The sequence below is a fragment of the Hydra vulgaris genome, chromosome 12 (genome assembly GCF_038396675.1).
Source record: "Hydra vulgaris chromosome 12, alternate assembly HydraT2T_AEP".
Taxonomy (NCBI): domain Eukaryota; kingdom Metazoa; phylum Cnidaria; class Hydrozoa; order Anthoathecata; family Hydridae; genus Hydra; species Hydra vulgaris.
Window position 1 is genome coordinate 56798359 of NC_088931.1, and position 20886 is coordinate 56819244.

The 20886-nt window shown below is 29.2% G+C and overlaps 1 protein-coding gene and 2 long non-coding RNA genes across 3 annotated transcripts; all 3 read left to right on the forward strand.

Annotated features, from left to right (window-relative positions):
• Nucleotides 1-435: 435 nt before the first annotated feature.
• On the forward strand, nt 436-1503 carry LOC136088855 (uncharacterized). Its single transcript, XR_010642557.1, has 3 exons — nt 436-866; nt 936-1004; nt 1316-1503. It is a non-coding gene; the product is annotated as an uncharacterized LOC136088855 (long non-coding RNA).
• Nucleotides 1504-6319: 4816 nt separating this feature from the next.
• Nucleotides 6320-10586, forward strand: LOC136088856 (uncharacterized). Its single transcript, XR_010642558.1, has 2 exons — nt 6320-10016; nt 10404-10586. It is a non-coding gene; the product is annotated as an uncharacterized LOC136088856 (long non-coding RNA).
• A 9049-nt stretch (nt 10587-19635) lies between these two features.
• LOC136088223 (zinc finger MYM-type protein 1-like) lies at nt 19636-20124 on the forward strand. The gene has a single exon (XM_065811906.1). It carries the CDS (start codon nt 19636-19638, stop codon nt 20122-20124), a length of 489 nt encoding a protein of 162 aa, XP_065667978.1.
• The last annotated feature ends 762 nt before the right edge of the window (nt 20125-20886 follow it).

The window sequence follows — 20886 nt, forward strand, 5'->3', positions numbered from 1 at the left end:
AAATATGGAAGTTATCTGTATTGCCTAAACAGAGGCGGACTTGAAATTCCTTCTGATGCTCTTTTCTAATGGTCAATATTTTGCTTCTTTTTTTTCAAGGTGATTCTGACCCTTTATTCATAACATTTTTTTTTACTCAGTTTTAGTTCATTACTTATAAATATTAATTTAAAATCACAAAAAAACATTGCAGAGTATATTCTTATATTCTGCTAAAGAATTACTCACTAATTACCACTCCCAAAATACTAAAGCTATCATAAATTATGTGAAAATTAGTTTTGTAATTAATTATGCTATTTACTAGTTATGTTTTTTATTTTCTCATTAGCCTATATGTCTTTCAATATGTTTGGATTTGTATATATTTACCCTGTTGAGATATATTGATAAAACTTTTTTTTTGCTTGAATCAGCTTTTGTTGGTGTTTTTTATTGTTGGTGATTTTTATTGTTACCATTTTTAGCAAAAAAAAAATTAAAAATACAGTTATCTTTCTAATATATAGATATATACTTTGTTATGGTTCTGCTTGTTATTGATGCTATTTGATGTTACATAAATATTCTTAATGAAATTTGAAATACGAAAAATATGATTATCTTTTAACAACTTTTTGGTTTTCTTTTTATATTTCCGTCTTTACTAGAGATTATTATTAGAAAACATAGACTGCCATTACACCCTACCTAATATAAAAATATATCAATATAAGTAAAAGTGAAAGTTTAATCGGCCTTCAGTTTTTACGGCATTTTGTGCGATGTCAAGGCCTGTTATTATAGAAGGCCGTGTGTGTGACGAAAAAGTAAAGATACTTTTGCATCCAGTGGCTATTGCACCCAACGTCTACATCATTGAAAAAGTAGGTTTTTACAGTTTTGTTTTTGTTTTTTTGTTTAACTACTTATCCTAATTGATCACTTTTTTTCAGGATTCTCCTCATGGGTTCAAGCACATTACGCATAATATGTGTTCAATTACCCATAATACGTTAGTCATTGTAAGTAATAAATTAGGAAATAATTATTTGTGAAATATTGTAGTCATTAATGACTTAAACCTGGCTAATAATTAATATTGCTCGAATAATAAGGTTCATTATTAAAATTGCTCTCTTTCTCTCTCTCTCTCTCTCTCTCTCTCTCTCTCTCTCTCTCTCTCTCTCTCTCTCTCTCTATCTGACTCTCTGTCTCTCTCTCTCTCTCTCTCTCTCTCTCTCTCTCTCTCTTTCTCTCTCTCTCTATATATATATATATATATTTATATATTATATATATATATATATATATTTGTATTTATTTATTTTTTTAGAAAATGTTTGAAGAAAGTTAGAAGATACTAAAAACCTTGGTATTATGCAAGCCGAAGCGATTTAATTAATTCAATCGCCAAAAAACGGCGTGTAAATCGCAAAAGAAAAAATAATATTTTTAATATTCATTTTGGATGTATTGATTAATAGCATTTATTTTAAAATAAATTCATTTTGCAACACGTTTTTTAATTTTATAAAATTTCGTCTTAATAATTTATGGTAAATCCCACATAGGTTATAGGTGAAAAACATCACATGTCAAAGATCAAAAATGCTACACATTTTGAATACCAAATGGGATAAAGTAGCAAATACCAGATTAAGTTAAGCCTCTCTGAAAGTTTCGATGATTAATTTTAAATTACTATTTAAGTAATTTTTAAATTAAAAGAATTTTAAAAATTATCATAGAAGCATTCGGACTTTCATTTGTCTAGTATTGACTACTTTTATACCATTTGGATTAAAATATGTGGCATTTAAGATCTATAACATGTAGTATTTTCCACCTATATCCCATGTAGGATTTACCACATAAAACCCATGTGGGATTTACCATATGAAACCCACATGGGACAAAATAATAATCCCCATATGGGTTACATATGGTAAAAACCCACGCGTATCCCATATGGGATTTGCCATATGGAATCCATGTGGGATTTACCATATGAAACCCACATGGGACAAAATAATAATCCCCACATGGGTTACATATGGAAAAAATCCACGCGTATCCCATGTGCGCTTTTTCACTGGGTATAGACACTAAGAATTATCAAGAAAGTGATAGATATACAAGAATACAAAAATTATTTAAGAATTTTGCTGATATTTGATAATAGTGATATTGCTCTATAGTTATTGCAGTCAAGCTTTGAGTACTTTTTATGAATTGGTTTAACAGATGCAGTTTTTAAAATATTAGGGAATATACCAGTAGCGAATGACAGATTAAATAGTTTAGAAAGTACTGAAGAAGTATCATTAACAAGAAGTTTTAGAATAAAGGCTGGAACGCTGTTTGGACCAGAAGCCTTGCCATCATTTAGAGAAAGAATAACTGATATTATTTCATTTTTTTCAGTATGTTTAATGAAAAGAGAGTCAGGGTTTGATGTTTTTAAATACTTATGGAAGTCAGTATGAGATGAATGAATATTTTTATGCAGTTCTTCATAGATTGAAATAAAAAAGGAGTTAAAAACTTCCGAGATTTTAACTGGATCATTTATAATGGTGTTGTTTGAGGATATACAAGATGGATAGAAGATATCATTTAAACGTATATTCAAAAGAGTTCTAATACCCTTCCACGTAGCTCTCAAATTATTGCTATTGGTAGTAAAGTAGTTAGAAAAGTGGTTTTTTTGCTTCTTCGAATAAGTGTTACGAATTTCTATAGGTTTTGTAAGTTTTTTTAAGAATTAGTTTGTCATGAAGATTTTCGTTTTAAGGAACTTCTTAAATATATTGTTTCGTTTTTTTATCGAGGTTAAAATTGCTGAAGTAATCCATGGTTTAAGGCTCCAAGTTAAGCCAGGATTACTTAGTTTTTTTTTGAAGTTTTTCGAGAATTATTAATTCTTTTTTTAAAAGACAAATAAATTAGAAACTGTGGCAAATGATCCGATATTCTAATAGTTAGAGTGCTGGAAAAAATATCTTTAGAAGTTGAATTAGAAAATATATTATCAATTAATGTACTTGAGTGATTGGTAATTCTTGTCGGTTAAAATATAAAAGGAAGAAAGTTGTTTGAAGCAATGGTGTTCAAATACTCCGAGATTGAATTATCTAAGTTTGCTTTTATAAGATCTATATTAAAATTTATTTATACAAATTAAGAAACTTTTGTTATGAGTTTTTATATCTTTTATCTAAACATAAATATTATTAAATCCATAAGCCTTAAACATAGATACAAATTTCGGTTTAACATAACATTAATTTTTAGAAAAAAATGCAATATTACATATTTACGTAATTTTCTAAAATATATACAATATTTTATTTAACAAAATATACCCTTACCAATAAGTTTATCTTTAACAATAAGTAATATCTTTTTTTTTTTTTTTGTCTTCATTTTTATTAAAAAAAAAAAAAAAAAATTAAGACAAAATTTTTGAGTTCAATTAATTAAGAGTCAGCTCATTTAACATAACTAAAGAACAAATTAGAAGCTAGTATTATACCTAGAACCTAGTAGTTATATATCACTACTAGGTTCTAGGTATAATACTATAAGCTGGACATCTGAAAACATTATGTATAACCTATTAGTAGAAATAAGAACCTAGTAGTTATCCAAATTAAGAACTTCCAAACAACTTTCATATAATTATTTTAAGTTTAAAAAAACTGAAATAATTATAATCATTTTTTATTTCAGGGGTTCCTTCTAGAATTTTTATATATAATTATTTGTATCTCATTCTTATTTTATTCTACTTTACTAAAATTACTAAACATGTGGAGGAAGGGGAGGGAGAAAGAGGAGGTTACTTTTAAAAAAAATTCTTTGGTAATGTTTGTTTTTCTAGTTTATCACAATTAAAAAGTGTTTGTTAATTTTAACTGCTTTTGAATAAATAGAAACTTTATAAAAAAAAAATAATAAAACCATACCGTCTGTTCATTGTTCATAAATTGCCAGCTAACCAATAAAAAAAGTTAATTTTCTGACTAAAGATCCTATTTTGCTAATAAAAAAGGATGTATGCATAAAGAAGGAGGTGTATTTTTCCTCTTTGCACATACCCAGTGAAAAATAAAACCGCGTCCCACATGGGTTCCGCGTGGGTTCCGTGTGGGATTGATGGGATTTACGTGGGACGGATTTTCCCATGTGGTATCCGTATTGAAATTTGTCACCTTAAACCCATGTGGGAAATCCCACATGGGTTACATATGGGAACCATATGATATTTACACACATGGGAAATCCCACGTGGGTTTCATGTGGGATTTGCATGGAAATTAATTTGAAAGCTGGAAACTAAAAAACAAACTTTTTTAAAAAAACTAAATTTAAAATTTTTAAATCGACATTGCATTGCGTTACGTTTATATTGTGTGAAAATATTTTATATTAATATAGGGAATGGCAAGCAAGTATGTAAGTACCACGAAAAATGTTTGTCTTTCTTTACAGAAATAAGATTAAGATTTGTGCAAATAGACGTATTATTAGGATGATATAATAGTTATTTGAATATAGATCTTGAGTATATTATCTGCAAACAATTAACTGATGAAAGTTCAAATGTTGTCAAAAACCAAGCATGCATGCATAGGACACTACAGTGTCCCACAAAGAAATGCAGGTTTGAAAGTCAAAGAATTCCCAATTTTCTTTGTTAAAAAAGAAAAAAATAGGGTGGTGGTGGTGGGGGAGATAAGTTTCTGTAACTTTTTTTATGCTCCAAAACTTTTAACTTTAGATATAATAAGGTCCTTATGAATTAAGGGACTTACAAACTACATTGAGGAACAAAAACAGTATATAAACAGAAACTTTTCAATTTTTAATCTGGAGTACCACAGTGTTATTGGGAATAAAGCCTCTGGGTCCAGTTTTCAAAGTAATATAATTTAAAGTAATGTTTAAATAAAGTAGTATACTTTAAAATGCATATACTATATGATATAGTTATACATATAACTCCTGATATAGTTATACATATAACTCCTGATATAGTTATACATATAATTCCTGATATAGTTATACATATAACTCCTGATAGCTAACTATATGTATAACTATTTATACATATAATTTGTTATAGAAACTTATTTTTTAAGGTTATGCTTGAACAAATTAGTACCAATTAATTCAAATTTAAGATTTAGTAAAAGTTCAAGTTAAAGTTCTTATTTATTCATTGTTTTTGTTAATTTTATATTTATTTGTTCAAATTTGTTAATTAGTACTATTTCTTACTACAGTAAGAATGTTTATCATTGTTGAATGTGATTTTATTTGTTAATTTTATTTTCAACATATTTTGACAACACCCTTTACATTTTAAATGATGACAGCTTTACTTTTCTATTGATGTTAAATTTATTACGTTTCAATAACTCAGATTGTATCATAACTGAATTAATGTAAGCTTTGTAGGGGTTTGTTGTATATTAAATGGTGTTTTAAATAAAGTTAAAATAATATATATATATATATATATATATATATATATATATATATATATATATATATATATTTACAACATTAAAACAATAAAATTGATACAAAATTTCACTTTAAAAGGAATACCATTAACATTATGATGATAATAGCATTAGGAAACTAGTATTTATGTATTAATATTATACTATAAATAAATAGTTTTTTAATTCATTTTATAAAATAGAGACTGACAACTGATAATTAATGGAAATAAATACAAATTATAAAAATCGTGTAAACTTCATTTATTATTTCTAAATACTATATTAATGTTAGTCTACAAAGTTAAAATCAATTTAGAGCATTGTTATTAGTTCTTTTGCGATTCGCACTTCCACTTCTATAAAATAGGTTCCAAATTTATAAAATAGGTGGTCAAAGCTTGCTCAATAGGTAGGTTCTCAGCATAACAATGCTTTTTTCTTACACTTTCTAAAGAGAAATATAGCAAATTGATTGCTTATTTTACCTAAATCATAGGATCATCTATGCATAATGATGTCAGATGATGACCAGGTTTATTGAACACCTTCACCCTTTATCAAACTCAGTCAATTTTTTGCCATCTCCCATTGAAAATGATGTCAGTTTTTGTTATATATTATGATATATTATATATATATATATATATATATATATATATATATATATATATATATATATATATATATATATATATATATATATATATTATATATATATATATATATATATATATATATATATATATATATATATATATATATATATATATATATATATATATATATAATTTTGACTTTATGTACAACACCATTTGATATACAACAAATTCTTACAAAGCTTACAATAATTCAGTAAAATTCAATCTGAGTTATTGAAACGTAATAAATTTAACATCAATAGAAAAGTAAAGCTGTCATCATTTAAAATGTAAAGGGTGTTGTCAAAATATGTTGAAAGTAAAATTAAGTTACTAATAAAATCACGTCCAACAATGATAAATATTCTTACTGTAGTAAGAATTGGTACTAGTTAACAAATTTGAACAAATAAATATAAAATAGTGAAAAAACAATGAACAAATAAGAACTTGAACTTAAACTAAATCTTGAATTTGAATTAATTGGTACTAATTTGTTCAAGCATAACCTTAAAAAATAAGTTTATATAATAAATTTTATGTATAACTAGTTATGCATATAGTTAACTATCAGGAGTTATATGTATAACTGCATGCATTTTAAAGCATTTTATTTAATTTATATATTACTTTAGATCATATTACTTTGAATACTGGACCCAGCGACTTTATTCCCAATTACACTGGGTAATCCAGATTAAAAATTGAAAAGTTTCTGTAAATATCCTGTTTTTGTTCATAAAACTTAAGTCCCTTAAGTTTTATGAACCTTATTATATATAAAGTTTAAAGTTTTGGAGCCTAAAAAAAATTACGGAAACCTCCCTATCTCCCCCCTATTTTAATTTTTTTTTTTAATAAAGAAAATTTGACTTTCAAACCAGCATTTTTTGTAGGACACTGCAGTGTCCTATGCATGCATGCTTGGTTTTTGACAACATTTGAACTTGCATCAGTCAATTGTTTGCAGATAATATACTCAAGAACTATATTCAAATATCATATGGACATGTTAGAGAATGTTCATATGATATTTAAACATCACAAATTTAATAATATTGTTGTGATATGTTATATAAATAATACCATAATAGATTATGATATGAAAATAAGATAGGGTATAAAGGCAATGATCAAAGAATAAATTTACTTATAGAAATTTAGATGTTTGTTTATTAGTTTCAGAATATTATATTATGTGTGACCGCGGCCTTCTATAATAACAGGCCTTGACATCGCGCAACAAATTTTTTAAACTGAAGGCCAATTCCTAATACCATGTTTACATTTTCATCTTTTCACATTAGACGAAAGTTTGTGTTCGCGCTTTTTTAATAAATCTTTAAAATTTGATTAGTTTATAAATTAGATAGCGCAACTTCAAGACGATAACGTTGTAAGTTTCAAGGCGTTAACATTGTAAGGTAATAATATTGTCAAACTAACGATTAGTTTTTTTTAATGCCTTTGAAATGCTGTGTATCTCTTTGCAAGTCGAACTATCTCAACTACAACAAAAATATCAATTTATACAATTACAACTACAATATCAATTACAACTACAACGAAGTTTATATGATTGTTTGTGTATTGACTACAAGTTGCCAAGTATAAGAACTTTAACACGATTGACTTCAAAAATAAGCTCAATGGAGGACCTAAGTTTCATAAATAGTATTTTTATGAATTTAAATCCATTAAAAAGAATTTCCATACTATTAATTGATGAGGTCTATGTCAAAGCTTTATTACTTTACCAAAGAGGTGCTTTGTTTGGTCAAGCAGTAAACTACCCTGAAAAGTTAGCGAAAACAATTTTATCATTTATGATTAAATGTCTTTTTGGAGGTCCAGAATTTATATGTAGAGCTCAACCTGTTGCAAATCTTTCCTCTGAATTTCAGTTTGCTAAATGTCAACAACTTGTCTATACAATAAATAATATTGAAAATAGTAAGACACTGGTAATAATTACTGATGGTAACCGTGTAAATCAAAGATTTTTTGCAATGTTTAAAACAGTTGATAGTAAACCATGGTTAACAACATCAGGTATATATTTATTGTATGATTATGTGCATCTACTAAAATCTATACGAAATAATTGGTTGACAAAAAACACTGGGAACTTCAATTTTTGAACAATAAAGAACTTGCTTTGGCTAAGTGGAGTGATTTAGAAACTATATATAAAACTGAGTGCAATAGTCTTTTTAAACTCTCTAAACCTACAGCTAAATCAGTTTATCCAAAACCAATAGAGAGACTATCTGTAAAGTTTTGTTTGTCTGTTTTTTGCAAAGAAACAGTAGCTGCATTAAGAACGCATCCAGAGATTGAAAATAAAGCATTTGAAGGTACTGCTGTATTTATTGAAAAAATATTTTTTTTTCGAATGTTGTTAGAAATCCACTCAGTTGGTGATCAACAGATACAACTGCTACGAGATATTGCTGAACTGTCAAATTTTATGAAACCTACAGGTAAGCGTGTAAAACAGCTTACGCTAGATACTAGCAATGCAATAGCGCATTCATGTTATGGCTTTATTGATCTTGTAGAAACTTTGTTGAGTAATGGACCAAAGTATGTCTTATTAGGTTGGTTTTTAACAGATCCACTTGAAAAAGCTTTTTCTAAGCTTTGACAGGCGAACTGGAGGTACTTACTTTAAACTGGAGGTACTTACTTTACTTACGCTAAATCTGTAATTGAAAAAATTAATATTCAACTTACTAAACTGATATTACAACTTGACATTCCTGTTGATGGTATCGATGGTCATACTTGTGACATATGTTTTAGAGATATTTCTACTGATGAAAAAGAACTTCTGGATAATATACATGATCTTGAAAGCTCAGTTAATAAATCTACATTAGTGGCTATAGTTTACATAGCTGGCTATGTGCAAAAAAGCGAAATAAAAATTTATGATGATTCTACCAATTATTATTATAAATATGGAAGTTATCTGTATAGCCTAAACAGAGGCGGACTTGAAATTTTAGTTCATTGCTGCTAAATAATAATTTAAAATCACAAAAAAACAATGCAGAGTATATTCTAATGTTCTGCTAAAGAATTACTCACTAATTACCATTCCCAAAATACTAAAGCTATCATATTTTATGTGAAAATTAGTTTTGTAATTAATTATGCTATTTACTTGTTATGTTTTTTATTTTCTCATTAGCCTATATGTCTTTCAATATGTTTGGATTTGTAAATATTTACCCTGTTGAGATATATTGAGAAAAGTTGATTCAAGCAAAAAAACTTTTTTTGCTTGAATCAACTTTTGTTGGTGTTTTTTATTGTTGGTGATTTTTATTGTTACCATTTTTAGCAAAAAAAATTAAAAATACAGTCATCTTTTTAATATATAGATATATACTTTGTTATGGTTCTGCTTGTTATTGATACTATTTAATATTACATAAATATTCTTAATGAAATTTGAAATACGAAAAATATGATTATCTTTTAACAACTTTGTGGTTTTCTTTTTATATTTCCGTCTTTACTAGAGATTATTATTAGAAAACATAGACTGCCATTACACCCTACCTAATATAAAATATATCAATATAAGTACAAGTGAAAGTTTAATCGGCCTTCAGTTTTTACAGCATTTTGCGCGATGTCAAGGCCTGTTATTATAGAAGGCCGTGTGTGTGACGAAAAAGTAAAGATACTTTTGCATCCAGTGGCTATTGCACCCAACGTCTACATCATTGAATAAGTAGGTTTTTACAGTTTTGTTTTTGTTTTTTTGTTTAACTACTTATCCTAATTGATCACTTTTTTTCAGGATTCTCCTCATGGGTTCAAGCTCATTACGCATAATTTGTGTTCAATTACCCATAATACGTTAGTCATTGTAAGTAATAAATTAGGAAATAATTATTTGTGAAATATTGTAGTCATTAATGACTTCAACCTGGCTAATAATTAAAATTGCTTGACTAATAAGGTTCCTTATCAAAATCTCTCTCTCTCTCTCTCCTTCTCTCTCTCTCTCTCTCTCTCTCTCTCTCTCTCTCTCTCTCTCTATATATATATATATATATATATATATATATATATAAATATATATATATATAAATATATATATATATATACATATATATATATATATATATATATATATATATATATATATATATATATATATACATAAATATATATATATATATATATATATATATATATATTTATTTATATATATATATATTTATATATATTTGTATTTATATATTTTTTTTAGAAAATGTTTGAAGAAAGTTAGAAGATACTAAAAACCTTGGTATTATGCAAGCCGAAGCGATTTAATTAATTCAATCGACAATAAATGGCGCGTAAATCGCAAAAGAAAAAATAATATTTTTAATATTCATTTTGGATGTATTGATTAATAGCATTTATTTTAAAATAAATTCATTTTGCAACACGTTTTTTAATTTTATAAAATTTCGTCATAATAGTTTATGGTAAATCCCACATAGGTTATAGGTGAAAAACATCACATGTAAAAGATCAAAAATGCTACTCATTTTGAATACCAAATGGGATAAAGTAGCAAATACCAGATTAAGTTAAGCCTCTCTGAAAGCTTCGATGATTAATTTTAAATTACTTAATTTAAATAATTTTTAAATTAAAAGAATTTTAAAAATTATCATAGAAGCAATCGGACTTTCATTTGTCTAGTATTGACTACTTTTATACCATTCGGATTAAAATATGTGGCATTCAAGATCTATAACATGTAGTATTTTCCACCTATATCCCATGTAGGATTTACCACATAAAACCCATGTGGAATTTACCATATGAAACCCACATGGGACAAAATAATAATCCCCATATGGGTTACATATGGTAAAAACCCACGCGTATCCCACATGGGATTTACCATATGGAATCCATGTGGGATTTACCATATGAAACCCACATGGGACAAAATAATAATCCCCACATGGGTTACATATGGAAAAAATCCACGCGTATCCCATGTGCGCTTTTTCACTGGGGGGAAATAACTTTGAAACCATTTAATTACGCTTTCATTTATTCCGTAATAATTAAGTTTATAAAGCAAAATATCATGATCGACAATATCAAATGCTTTTGAAAGATCGATATCAATTCCTTATGTGAATTGAGATTTTTCAAAAGAATTGGAAATTTCACGTACCAACTGAATAATTGCATGCTCAGTTGAGTTATTCTTTTTAAAGCCAAACTGATTGTTGTATAATAAATTATTTTAACTAAAATAATTAAATACTCTATTGAACATGATGCAATTTTCAATTGATCAGGAAAGACTCCTTGTTCGTTTGATGATTTAAAGACTTTAAAAATAATATATTTTAGAATATTTGTTCAAAGCAATCTAAAATTGTTACCACTGATTTTATCCGGTCCAACTGTTTTATTTTTTTAGAGTTTTAAAGGCTTTTTTGAACTCAACAAATAGTAACTCTTTAGATAACTCATCCGAGTGAATGCAATTATCCATCGGTACTAGGAAATCTTTAAATGAGGCTTCAGTGTTAGGAATTAATTTAGATAATTTAGGGCCAATTTAAACAAAGAATTTAGTAAATTCGTGAGCTATTGTTTGAGAATTATTTATATTATTGTTATCCACTTTGATCATGTGTAACAGGGAATCTGAAGGGAAAGAAAAAAGGGAAACTGCATGTTCATCTTCTGCTTTTTTATCGAGAGTTACTTCTTTTTTTGACTCAGGTACTCCTTAGACGATAATTTTTTTTGTTTTTGTTTCTCTTTCTCGTTTAACTCGTTTATTGTTACATTTTCAACTGTTAACTATTCAACTGGCATTTTAAAATTTTTACTCTCATTTCTTACTTTTATTTGAATCATTGCTAATATTAGAAGATTTCAATTTATCATTTGCTGCATTCAACTCAAATTTTGATATTTTGCCACACCAATCATGTAACAGTTTTGTTGCGTTTGAATAATTACCTGGACCAAAAACTAGCTAGTTTTTTTCCAAACAAAATTCTTTGCTGTTTCTTTATTTAATTGGAGAGCTACTACTCTCAGTACCAGTGGATCCTGGACGTAAATTTTTTTACTATTTTGTACTCCCTCCGTCCGGAAATATGGTATACATTTTAACAAAAATCGTAGATTATCGTGATTATAAAAGTAAATTGGCAACTGTCATTACATTGTTATAGTAAATACTCATGACAATATAAACCTGAAATATTTGACGTAAGCAATATCATTCTTAATTAAAAACTTAACGCTCAAACATCAGTGTTTCTTGAGACAAATAAAATTAATACCGCTGCAAGACGAGTATGGAAAATTCTGAAGGAAATTTGTTAAACTTAGAAAGTAGGTATTCCAAATATAAACAATTAACCAAAGAACAACGTCAAGGTATATTAGAAAAATTATTATAGCAGATGAAGGAGAATAAGCTAAAACACGGGGCAATCAAATATAGAAATTATATAATTATACTTTAAATAAGCTTCAAGCAACAAACCTTAAAACATATTTTGTTTTGAAACCATACTATGTATAATATAAAAGTATAAAAAACACTCTCATGTACATACGTGTATACGTATATATATATACATACATATACGCACACATATACATGTATATATACATGTATAACCTTTCCAGAATATAGTTTTGATAAGGTTTTCTTATGTTACATTTGATAACATGAATTATGTTATCAAATAAGAAATTAACATTTTTATTCATTTAATTATTTCTAATTATCAAATGTATTCATAAAAAATTATGTTGTCATAAAGTGTAACAATAAAGTGTAGCAATGAAGTTGCTACTGCGTAGCAACTTCATTGCTAAATCAAATTTCTAGTGAAAAAAAATCATTCTTATTTAATTAAAATGTTTCAAATAAAGTTAATATAATATACTTGTCATGTACATTTTTTGATTTATTTTATTTTTTCGCAAATGTCTACCATATTTCCGGACAACAAAAATCGATAAAATGTATACCATATTTCCGGACGGAGGGAATACATTATTAACACAATTAGAACTGCTGTTTAAATGCGTTTTTTTCCATCTGTATAAGCGTTTTTTTTGTTCATATAATTTGAAAGAAAAATGTTTGTCACATATATGGGAATTTATCATATGACATTATAGTTACACTTTATGACAACATAATTTTTTATGAATACATTTGATAATTGGAAATAATTAAATGAATAAAAATGTTAATTTCTTATTTGATAACATAATTCATGTTATCAAATGTAACATAAGAAAACCTTATCAAAACTATATTCTGGAAAGGTTATACATGTATATATACATGTATATGTGTGCGTATATGTAAGTATATATATAAGTATACACGTATGTACACGAGAGTGTTTTTTATACTTTTATATTATACATAGTATGGTTTCAAAACAAAATATGTTTTAAGGTTTGTTGCTTAAAGCTTATTTAAAGTATAACTATATAATTTCTATATTATTTTATTCAATTATCTCTTGTTGTTCGGCTTTTATAACCCTATAAAGTTTCCACCCCCCTCAAATTTAGGGGACTGTAAACTTTATAAGGTCATAAAAGCCGATCAATAAAAGATTATTGAATCAAATTTGAAATTCGTTGATGAATATAAATTACGTTTAAGATTAAAAAAAAAAATTTGCCTTCCAATTTGGGGCATGTTTTTGTTGTTCCCAGTCTCCAATCACCGCAATTTTTTGCATAGCATTCTCATATATATGAACATACTTAAATATGGAGTTTTCTTCATTTTTCAAAGATGCTTAGCTGAAACATCAAAAAAAGTTGTCAACGGCCTTCAAAAAAAAATTTATTGAAAATCGGCCTTAAAAATTAAGAAAATAATTTTTTCAGTCACTGATAAAAAAAAAACTTTCAGTGTAAACAGGCTTTAAAAATTGTCAAACTAGTTAATCTTAATTTGTCAAAACCGAGCTTTTGGCTTATTTCTCACCAAAGTATAAAAATTTTATCAGCATATTAAAACCTATTAAAATTATGATAAAATAGCTGTTAGAAAATGCGCATTTCACCGCAAGCCACAAGAGAATTAAACAGTTTTATGTGTGTTTTGTAAAAAAATATTAGTTTGGATTTATAAACAGAATTTTTTTTTTTTTAAATACTTATATTGTAACATAAAAAAATTATCACCCCTCTTTTACTATCCCCCCTCCCCCTGTTAATTAAATCTCGACCAAAATTCTCACCCACCCTTGTATTCTTTCCCCCCTTCCCCTTCTATTAAGGACTCAAGAGTGCATGGCCTACTTAACGTATGCGGCCTAATATTCTGCATTTTTGCGAAAAAGTGAAGGTCAGTTTTTTTGCGGATTTGAATGAAAGTATACATAGATAAAGGTGCATAGAAACATACTCTAGGACCTTGCAAAACATCCCCATAAATTTTTTTTTTGATTATCATTAGAAAACATTTCCTCACTTAAAAAATGTAAACGACAACTTTTTTTAGTGGGAGCCTGGGGAGAAATCACATATTTTAGGGAAGTGTCCAGGAATTTTGTTGTTCAAGATAGGTAACTAAGAGGCATGGGGCATACTCAAATTTCTAGTATGTTGATACTGGATTCGAATGAGGATGACTTGCAAAAAATTAGAGTAATTGGAGCTAAACCAACCTTGCCCCGACCCCTAACTGCCCCTTCCTATAATTAGGTCTCCTTTAATCGTAAAAATTTTTTTTTTTTTGTTCTATCATAAACTAGATCAAAATTCATCGACAGAATTCAAATTTTATCAGAAAATCTGTTTTTGTTTAAGATTTATAACCATGTAAAGCGTTTTTACGCTTTACATGGTTATAAATCTTACCCCCTGAAATAACTTTAAATGGTTTCAACTTTTAAACGAAAAATTTTCTTTTGATATAATTTGAAATCTGTCAATGAATTTTGATCTAGTTTAATATAAAACAAGCAAAAAATTGAAAAGTGTTGTTAGGAACCATACCCTTGGGGGAATTCGAGGGAACGTTTCGAACTCTACAAAATCATGCCCATGCCCCTGTATTTAGATTTCCAGATATGTTTGTGATAAGTTTATCAATTTTTTTAAAAGCTTTTAAAAATGTTTGTTTAACATTGAAATTTACAGACGGATAAGTAATTTTCATTACTTTCTATTTACATTTTTATTGAAATAAAAACAAAGCAACCTTTAATTATTAGCAATTAGTAAAAGCTAGCAGTTGCTAATTGTTAACAGTTGCATAATAACTCCTTGCACGCGTTGATATACAAACTGAAAGCATGTTTATAGCCATTATATTGACATTTCATTGATATGACCGATATATGATACCAATATTATCAGTTTTTATTTGAAGCATTCATTTAAAATGTCTAAACATGCAAAAGAACTTAGTGATTTTGTTAAAAATTTTGGCATTTGCTGCTTCAGGAAAGACAAGGATATAAGACCAATAAATAATGCTGAAACAACTTATTTAAATCTAAATAAAGAGAAAAATGATTACTCAAACCTTATCAAAACTATATTCTGGAAAGGTTATTCAGCGGATAACCCTGACCTTCCTAGGTCATTATAACAATATTGATGTTTAATTTACTTCAGTTAAAACTTAGTTTCGCTATTTTAGTTATTATAGTTGCTATACATATGCTATAAAATTTAGACCTGAATACCAAAGTTATTAGAGGGAGAAAATGTGAATATTTTATTTGTGAAAATGGGCGCAAATCAAAAATGGAAAAAATATTGGCCCCTATGGTTGAATGTGTGTCGGGAAAACTTGTTTATTAAGGCGCTGAAGATGTTTCGAATGAACCTGCAGAAATACTAATTTGTCAAGATTGCTCTCCCCAAGTGGGATAAGGAATTCCACATCCTTGTAAAAAATTAGAAAGACAAAAGAATTTGACTGCCATTGTAAAATCTACATCCCCAACAACGTAAGGAAAAGTTCTGTCCAGCTCTATCGAAGATTTCAGCACAAATGACTCAGGAAACGTCTTAGCTTTGAAAACTTTTGGTCCGAAGTAACTCACTGTCTCTTTCGGAAAGATTGAGGTTAAGAAACCTTTCTTTTCTTTAGATAAATTGAACAAACTTCAATTAAAACTACATTCCAGATAAGTTTTTATTGCTTAAAAATAGTTTTAAAAATAAATTTGTTACGAGTTTAAAGGCAATTTTTGTAATAACTTCATTGTGATTTCTAAGTAACTGCATCATGATTGAAGTTGCATTATTTCTGAGAAGTGAGGCAGGGCTGAAAAGTGTGGAATCTGGTTTTAATTGAGACCGATTTAAACTGATTGAGAACAACAAAATGATTGGAAAATTATTCAATTGTAATAAACTCCCATTGCTATTAGAATTAAATGAAAGCGAAGAGGTAAGTAAACTATTACCAAAAACATTTTTATAGTTAGATTGCGTTTGCATCATTCATTTTGACTTTTTATGAATGTATATTTGGTAGAAAAAGATACTCCTATTGTGTATTGCAATGACATTGAAGAGCTTGTAGCAATGGTACTTCATCACAGAAGTCAAGGAACATATGATGTTGATATCAAATTAGGTGTAGATGGATGGCAGGGATTCCTTAAAGTTGCACTGTCAACAACTCTAAAACCAGAGGTAAAAAATAATAAAATTCCAGAGAAACTGAGCAAGTGTGACGGATATGTGTTCAAAGATTTTAAAGATTCAAGCTTCCACAAAACTATTATATTGGCCATTTTGGCTCCATTGAACAAAAAATACCATAATATGCGGTTAATTTTGAATAAGTTAAACATTTCATCCTTAGATTACACAGTATCTGAAGATCTAAAGGTTTTGCTTCAAATGGTTGTAAAACAAGCTGCAACATCAAAGCACCCTTGTCCGTATTGCATGACGTCATCTCCTGACTTTCAAAAAGCTGATCATTATACTCTAGAGTCTTTGTGTAGATTGTACTACCAATGGATGGCTGATGGTGCAAATTAAAAAAAAGCAAAAAATTACACAAATGTTGTTAATCCCCCTTTATTAACAGGCGACAAAAATATTCTTGGTCTACATATACTCAGAGCCGTACCAAGGGCGGGGCCGGTCGGGCCGCGGCCTGAGGCGCCAAAATTGGGAGGGCACAAACTTTAATAAATTAAAAAAAAAATAATCAGTTTATGAAACTAATTTTCACGGCGTCGCTGTTGTTGAACAGAAAATTAATTAAAATTCCGCCTCTTGACACAAACTCTTAAATATTAAAGCTCATATACTGAACAAAAAAGCGCCCTATAACACTAATATACCTTTGATAACTTTTGAGCATTATATTTCTATTATGAGTCGAATCCAAAAGTTATCTGGTGCTGAATTTAAGAAGAAAAGAAAACAGCGCCAAGAAAGTGACGAGAAACTACAAAACTGTTTCAAAAAGTGGTTGGTAACAAACTCAGTGGAGAAACAAATTATTTCAGAGGATATTTGTATTGAAATTAATGACAAATCAACAGATCCTATAATTGACTTTAATTGAGTTTAGATCATCATTTGGAATTAATTGAAGAGGAGATTTTCATCCGCCAAAGTCAAGAAGAATTTTGCACACCTGATTCAGAACCAACCAGGAAAGATGAAAATGCCTAGCTTTCAGGCCCAGCTGAAATGGACGAGGATGAACTTCATTCAGAAATCTCAGAAATTCCAGTGGCCTCGGAAGAAAATTTTCAACATAGGGATCCAGCAACATGGCCTAAAATAACGGACAAAACAAGATGCTTTTTGATTGAGCATAGGTCAGAGCAAGACAGAAGAGAATTTTTCCCAAACACGCTGTGTGATTTTGACAACAGAATGCGATATTCAGCTCAAAATGGTATGAAAAAATTCATCCCAATGGTAAAAAATCCGTTCGCACTTGGCTGCATTACAGCAATAAAAAAGATTCTTTATTTTGTTTTTGCTGTTTGTTATTTTTAACAACAAAAACCAACAATTTCTTAGAAATTTCTAAAGGGTTTTGTGACTGGAAAAAATTAAACCCAAGAAATCCTGAGCATGAAAACAACAATGAACACCAAAGATACTATTCTGATCGGAAAACTCTTGAAAAAACCTCAAGGAAGGAAAGAACCTGAATTCTGATCTGAAGAGAGTTATTAGTGGAGAGATGAAAAAGCGGAGAGATATCTTAAAAGTGATTGTTGATGCAATTTTTTTCTGTGCCAAGAACAATCTTGCCCATCGGGGAACAACAGAAGACATTGGTCAACAAAACAGTGGCATTTTTCTGAGCTTAATTGAAATGATTAGCCATTATTATCCTTTAGTGGCTGAACAAATTGCGTCAGTTAAAGCAAAAAAAACCACAACATCCTACTTTTCTCCTTGAATTCAAAATGAGCTGATTGAGTTACTTGGGCAGAAAGTCAGGAAAGAAATTTTGTCAAACATCAAAGAAGCTAAATACTACTCTGTTCTGTTTGACTGCACTCCAGATACCTCCCACAAAGAGCAGATGACTCAGATCATCAGGTATGTCCGCATCAGTAATGAAACCTGCACAATTAAGGAAAGCTTTGTGGACTTCATTGAATCTCACCAAATAACCGGAAAAGGTCTTGCAACAGAAATCAGTGAAAAATTGGAGAAGGATGGTCTAAGCATTTCCGATTGCCGGGGCCTAGGCTATGACAACGGAGCCAATATGTCTGGAAAATACAATGGCGTCAAAGCTCGCATCCATTCTCTTAATGAGTCAGCAAGATTTGTTCCATGCGCAGCTCACACTTTAAATCTTGTTGGTGTTCATGCTGCTGAGGTTTCCCCACTCATGATTACGTTTTTCGGAAAGGTTCAAGCCATCTTTAACTTTTTTTCAAGCTTCACGTCAAGATGGGAAAAACTGATGAAAACGTTGACCATCTCATTAAAGGGAAATAGTGACACAAGATAGTCTACCAAAAAAGAAGCAACTACACCATTGCACAGACAAATCAAAGATGTTCTTCAACTTTTGGAATCCATTATCCACAATCCCATGACAAACGCTGTCACAGTTAGCAGTGCAAAAGAACTTCTCATTCTTATTGATTTCAGTTTTTTGTGTTTGTTGGATTTCTGGTGTCAAATTCTTTCTCTAATTGACCAGGAAAACAAACTGCTTCAGTCAAAAACCATTTCAATTGACATTGCCGTAAAAAAAATGAAATGGTTAAAGGCTTTCATTCAGAATTTTTGAGATGTTGGGGAGGACAATATTATCAAAGATGCCACAGAAAAAGCTAACCAGAGCGGAATTGATGGTGGCTTTCCAATTAAGAGGAAGCGCAAAGTGAAGCGAATAGCACTTTATGAAGCTGAAGATGACTCTCACCTTCTCACAGCAGAAACAGAATTCGGATCTCAGTGCAACCTTGTGTTTGACAGCATTATTACACAAATAGAGTGGCGGTTTGAGGCTGATGTCTGCTGTATCCTCTGATTTTGGCTACCTTAGTGGGCATTCACTCTCTAAAAGTTCAGTGGATGAACTCAAGAAAAAAGCTGCAAATTTATCTCAAATTGACAAGGCAGATTTAGATTCTTCCGATTTCCAGTCAGAAATGGCAAGCTTTAAATATCAAGCTGCCGCAATGATGGACAACTTTGAAAAATCTAGCCCGATCGACATTTTGCAGCTTATTTATAAATATTCTTTGACCGATGCTTATCCCAACACAACAATTGCTATTCGCATCTTCCTCACCATACCAGTCACAGTTGCTACGTGTGAGAGAAGTTTCAGTAAACTTAAGCTCATAAAACACTATATAAGTTCAACATTTGGCCAAGAACGTTTGTCTAGTTTGGCTATGATTTCAATTGAAAATGAAGTGGCAAACAACATTGATTTTGATGATGTCATTAGTGAATTTGCCTCAAGAAAAGCCAGAAAAGTGGCATTAAACTAAAGTTTGTGCAACCTTAATGACAAATTTTACTTATAACTTGATGTGATAAATTTTGTGATCAATAAATCATTTTTTTCGTTTAATTTTCTTTTTTTTTTTTTTTAGGAGGGGGAGGGGGAAGGGAGGGGAAGAGGGGGAGCAATTTTCTTTTCTTGCCCGAAGCGCAAAATTGGCTCGGTACGGCCCTGCATATACTGCTAGATGTTGTAGACAAAATTTTAAAAGAGATTAAACAAAATTTATTTGAAAACAAGGAGTGTGGGTTACAGTTTGTTAACCAATATCTGTCTCAGATAAACATCTGTAGAGTGTCCTACCAAGGGCAGCATCGTTTGGAAGGCAATGCTTGTAATAAATTGCTTAAAAACATAGACAGCTTTAATCTGTTTTTTCAAGAGTCTAGTCTTGGAGTTTCCGCTGCCAAATATATTAAGGTACTTAGAGATTTTAAAATAATAGTCCATGGTTGTTTTGGAAAATCATTAAGCTCCACATATGTTAAAGATTTAGAGGAGTTCTCTGCGAGCTATAGAAACCTAAGGGCTACAATTCCTTTGAAGGTACACATAATTTATTGACATGAAAGGTGGAGTCTTCGGTATGATAAATAACATTTAAATTTGATAAAAAGTAATTTATAATCTTAGTAATTAAATACTCTATTTCAACAGTTGAATCCATTCATTAGGATTTCAATCAGTTTTGGCGAATGAAAAAAGTTGGAGAGCACAGCCCAAACTATATAGAGGCGCTAAAAAATGC

Coding starts and splice junctions, on each gene's coding strand:
- LOC136088223 (XM_065811906.1), top strand. CDS start 19,636: ATGTCTGCTGTATCCTCTGATTTTGGCTACCTTAGTGGGCATTCACTC.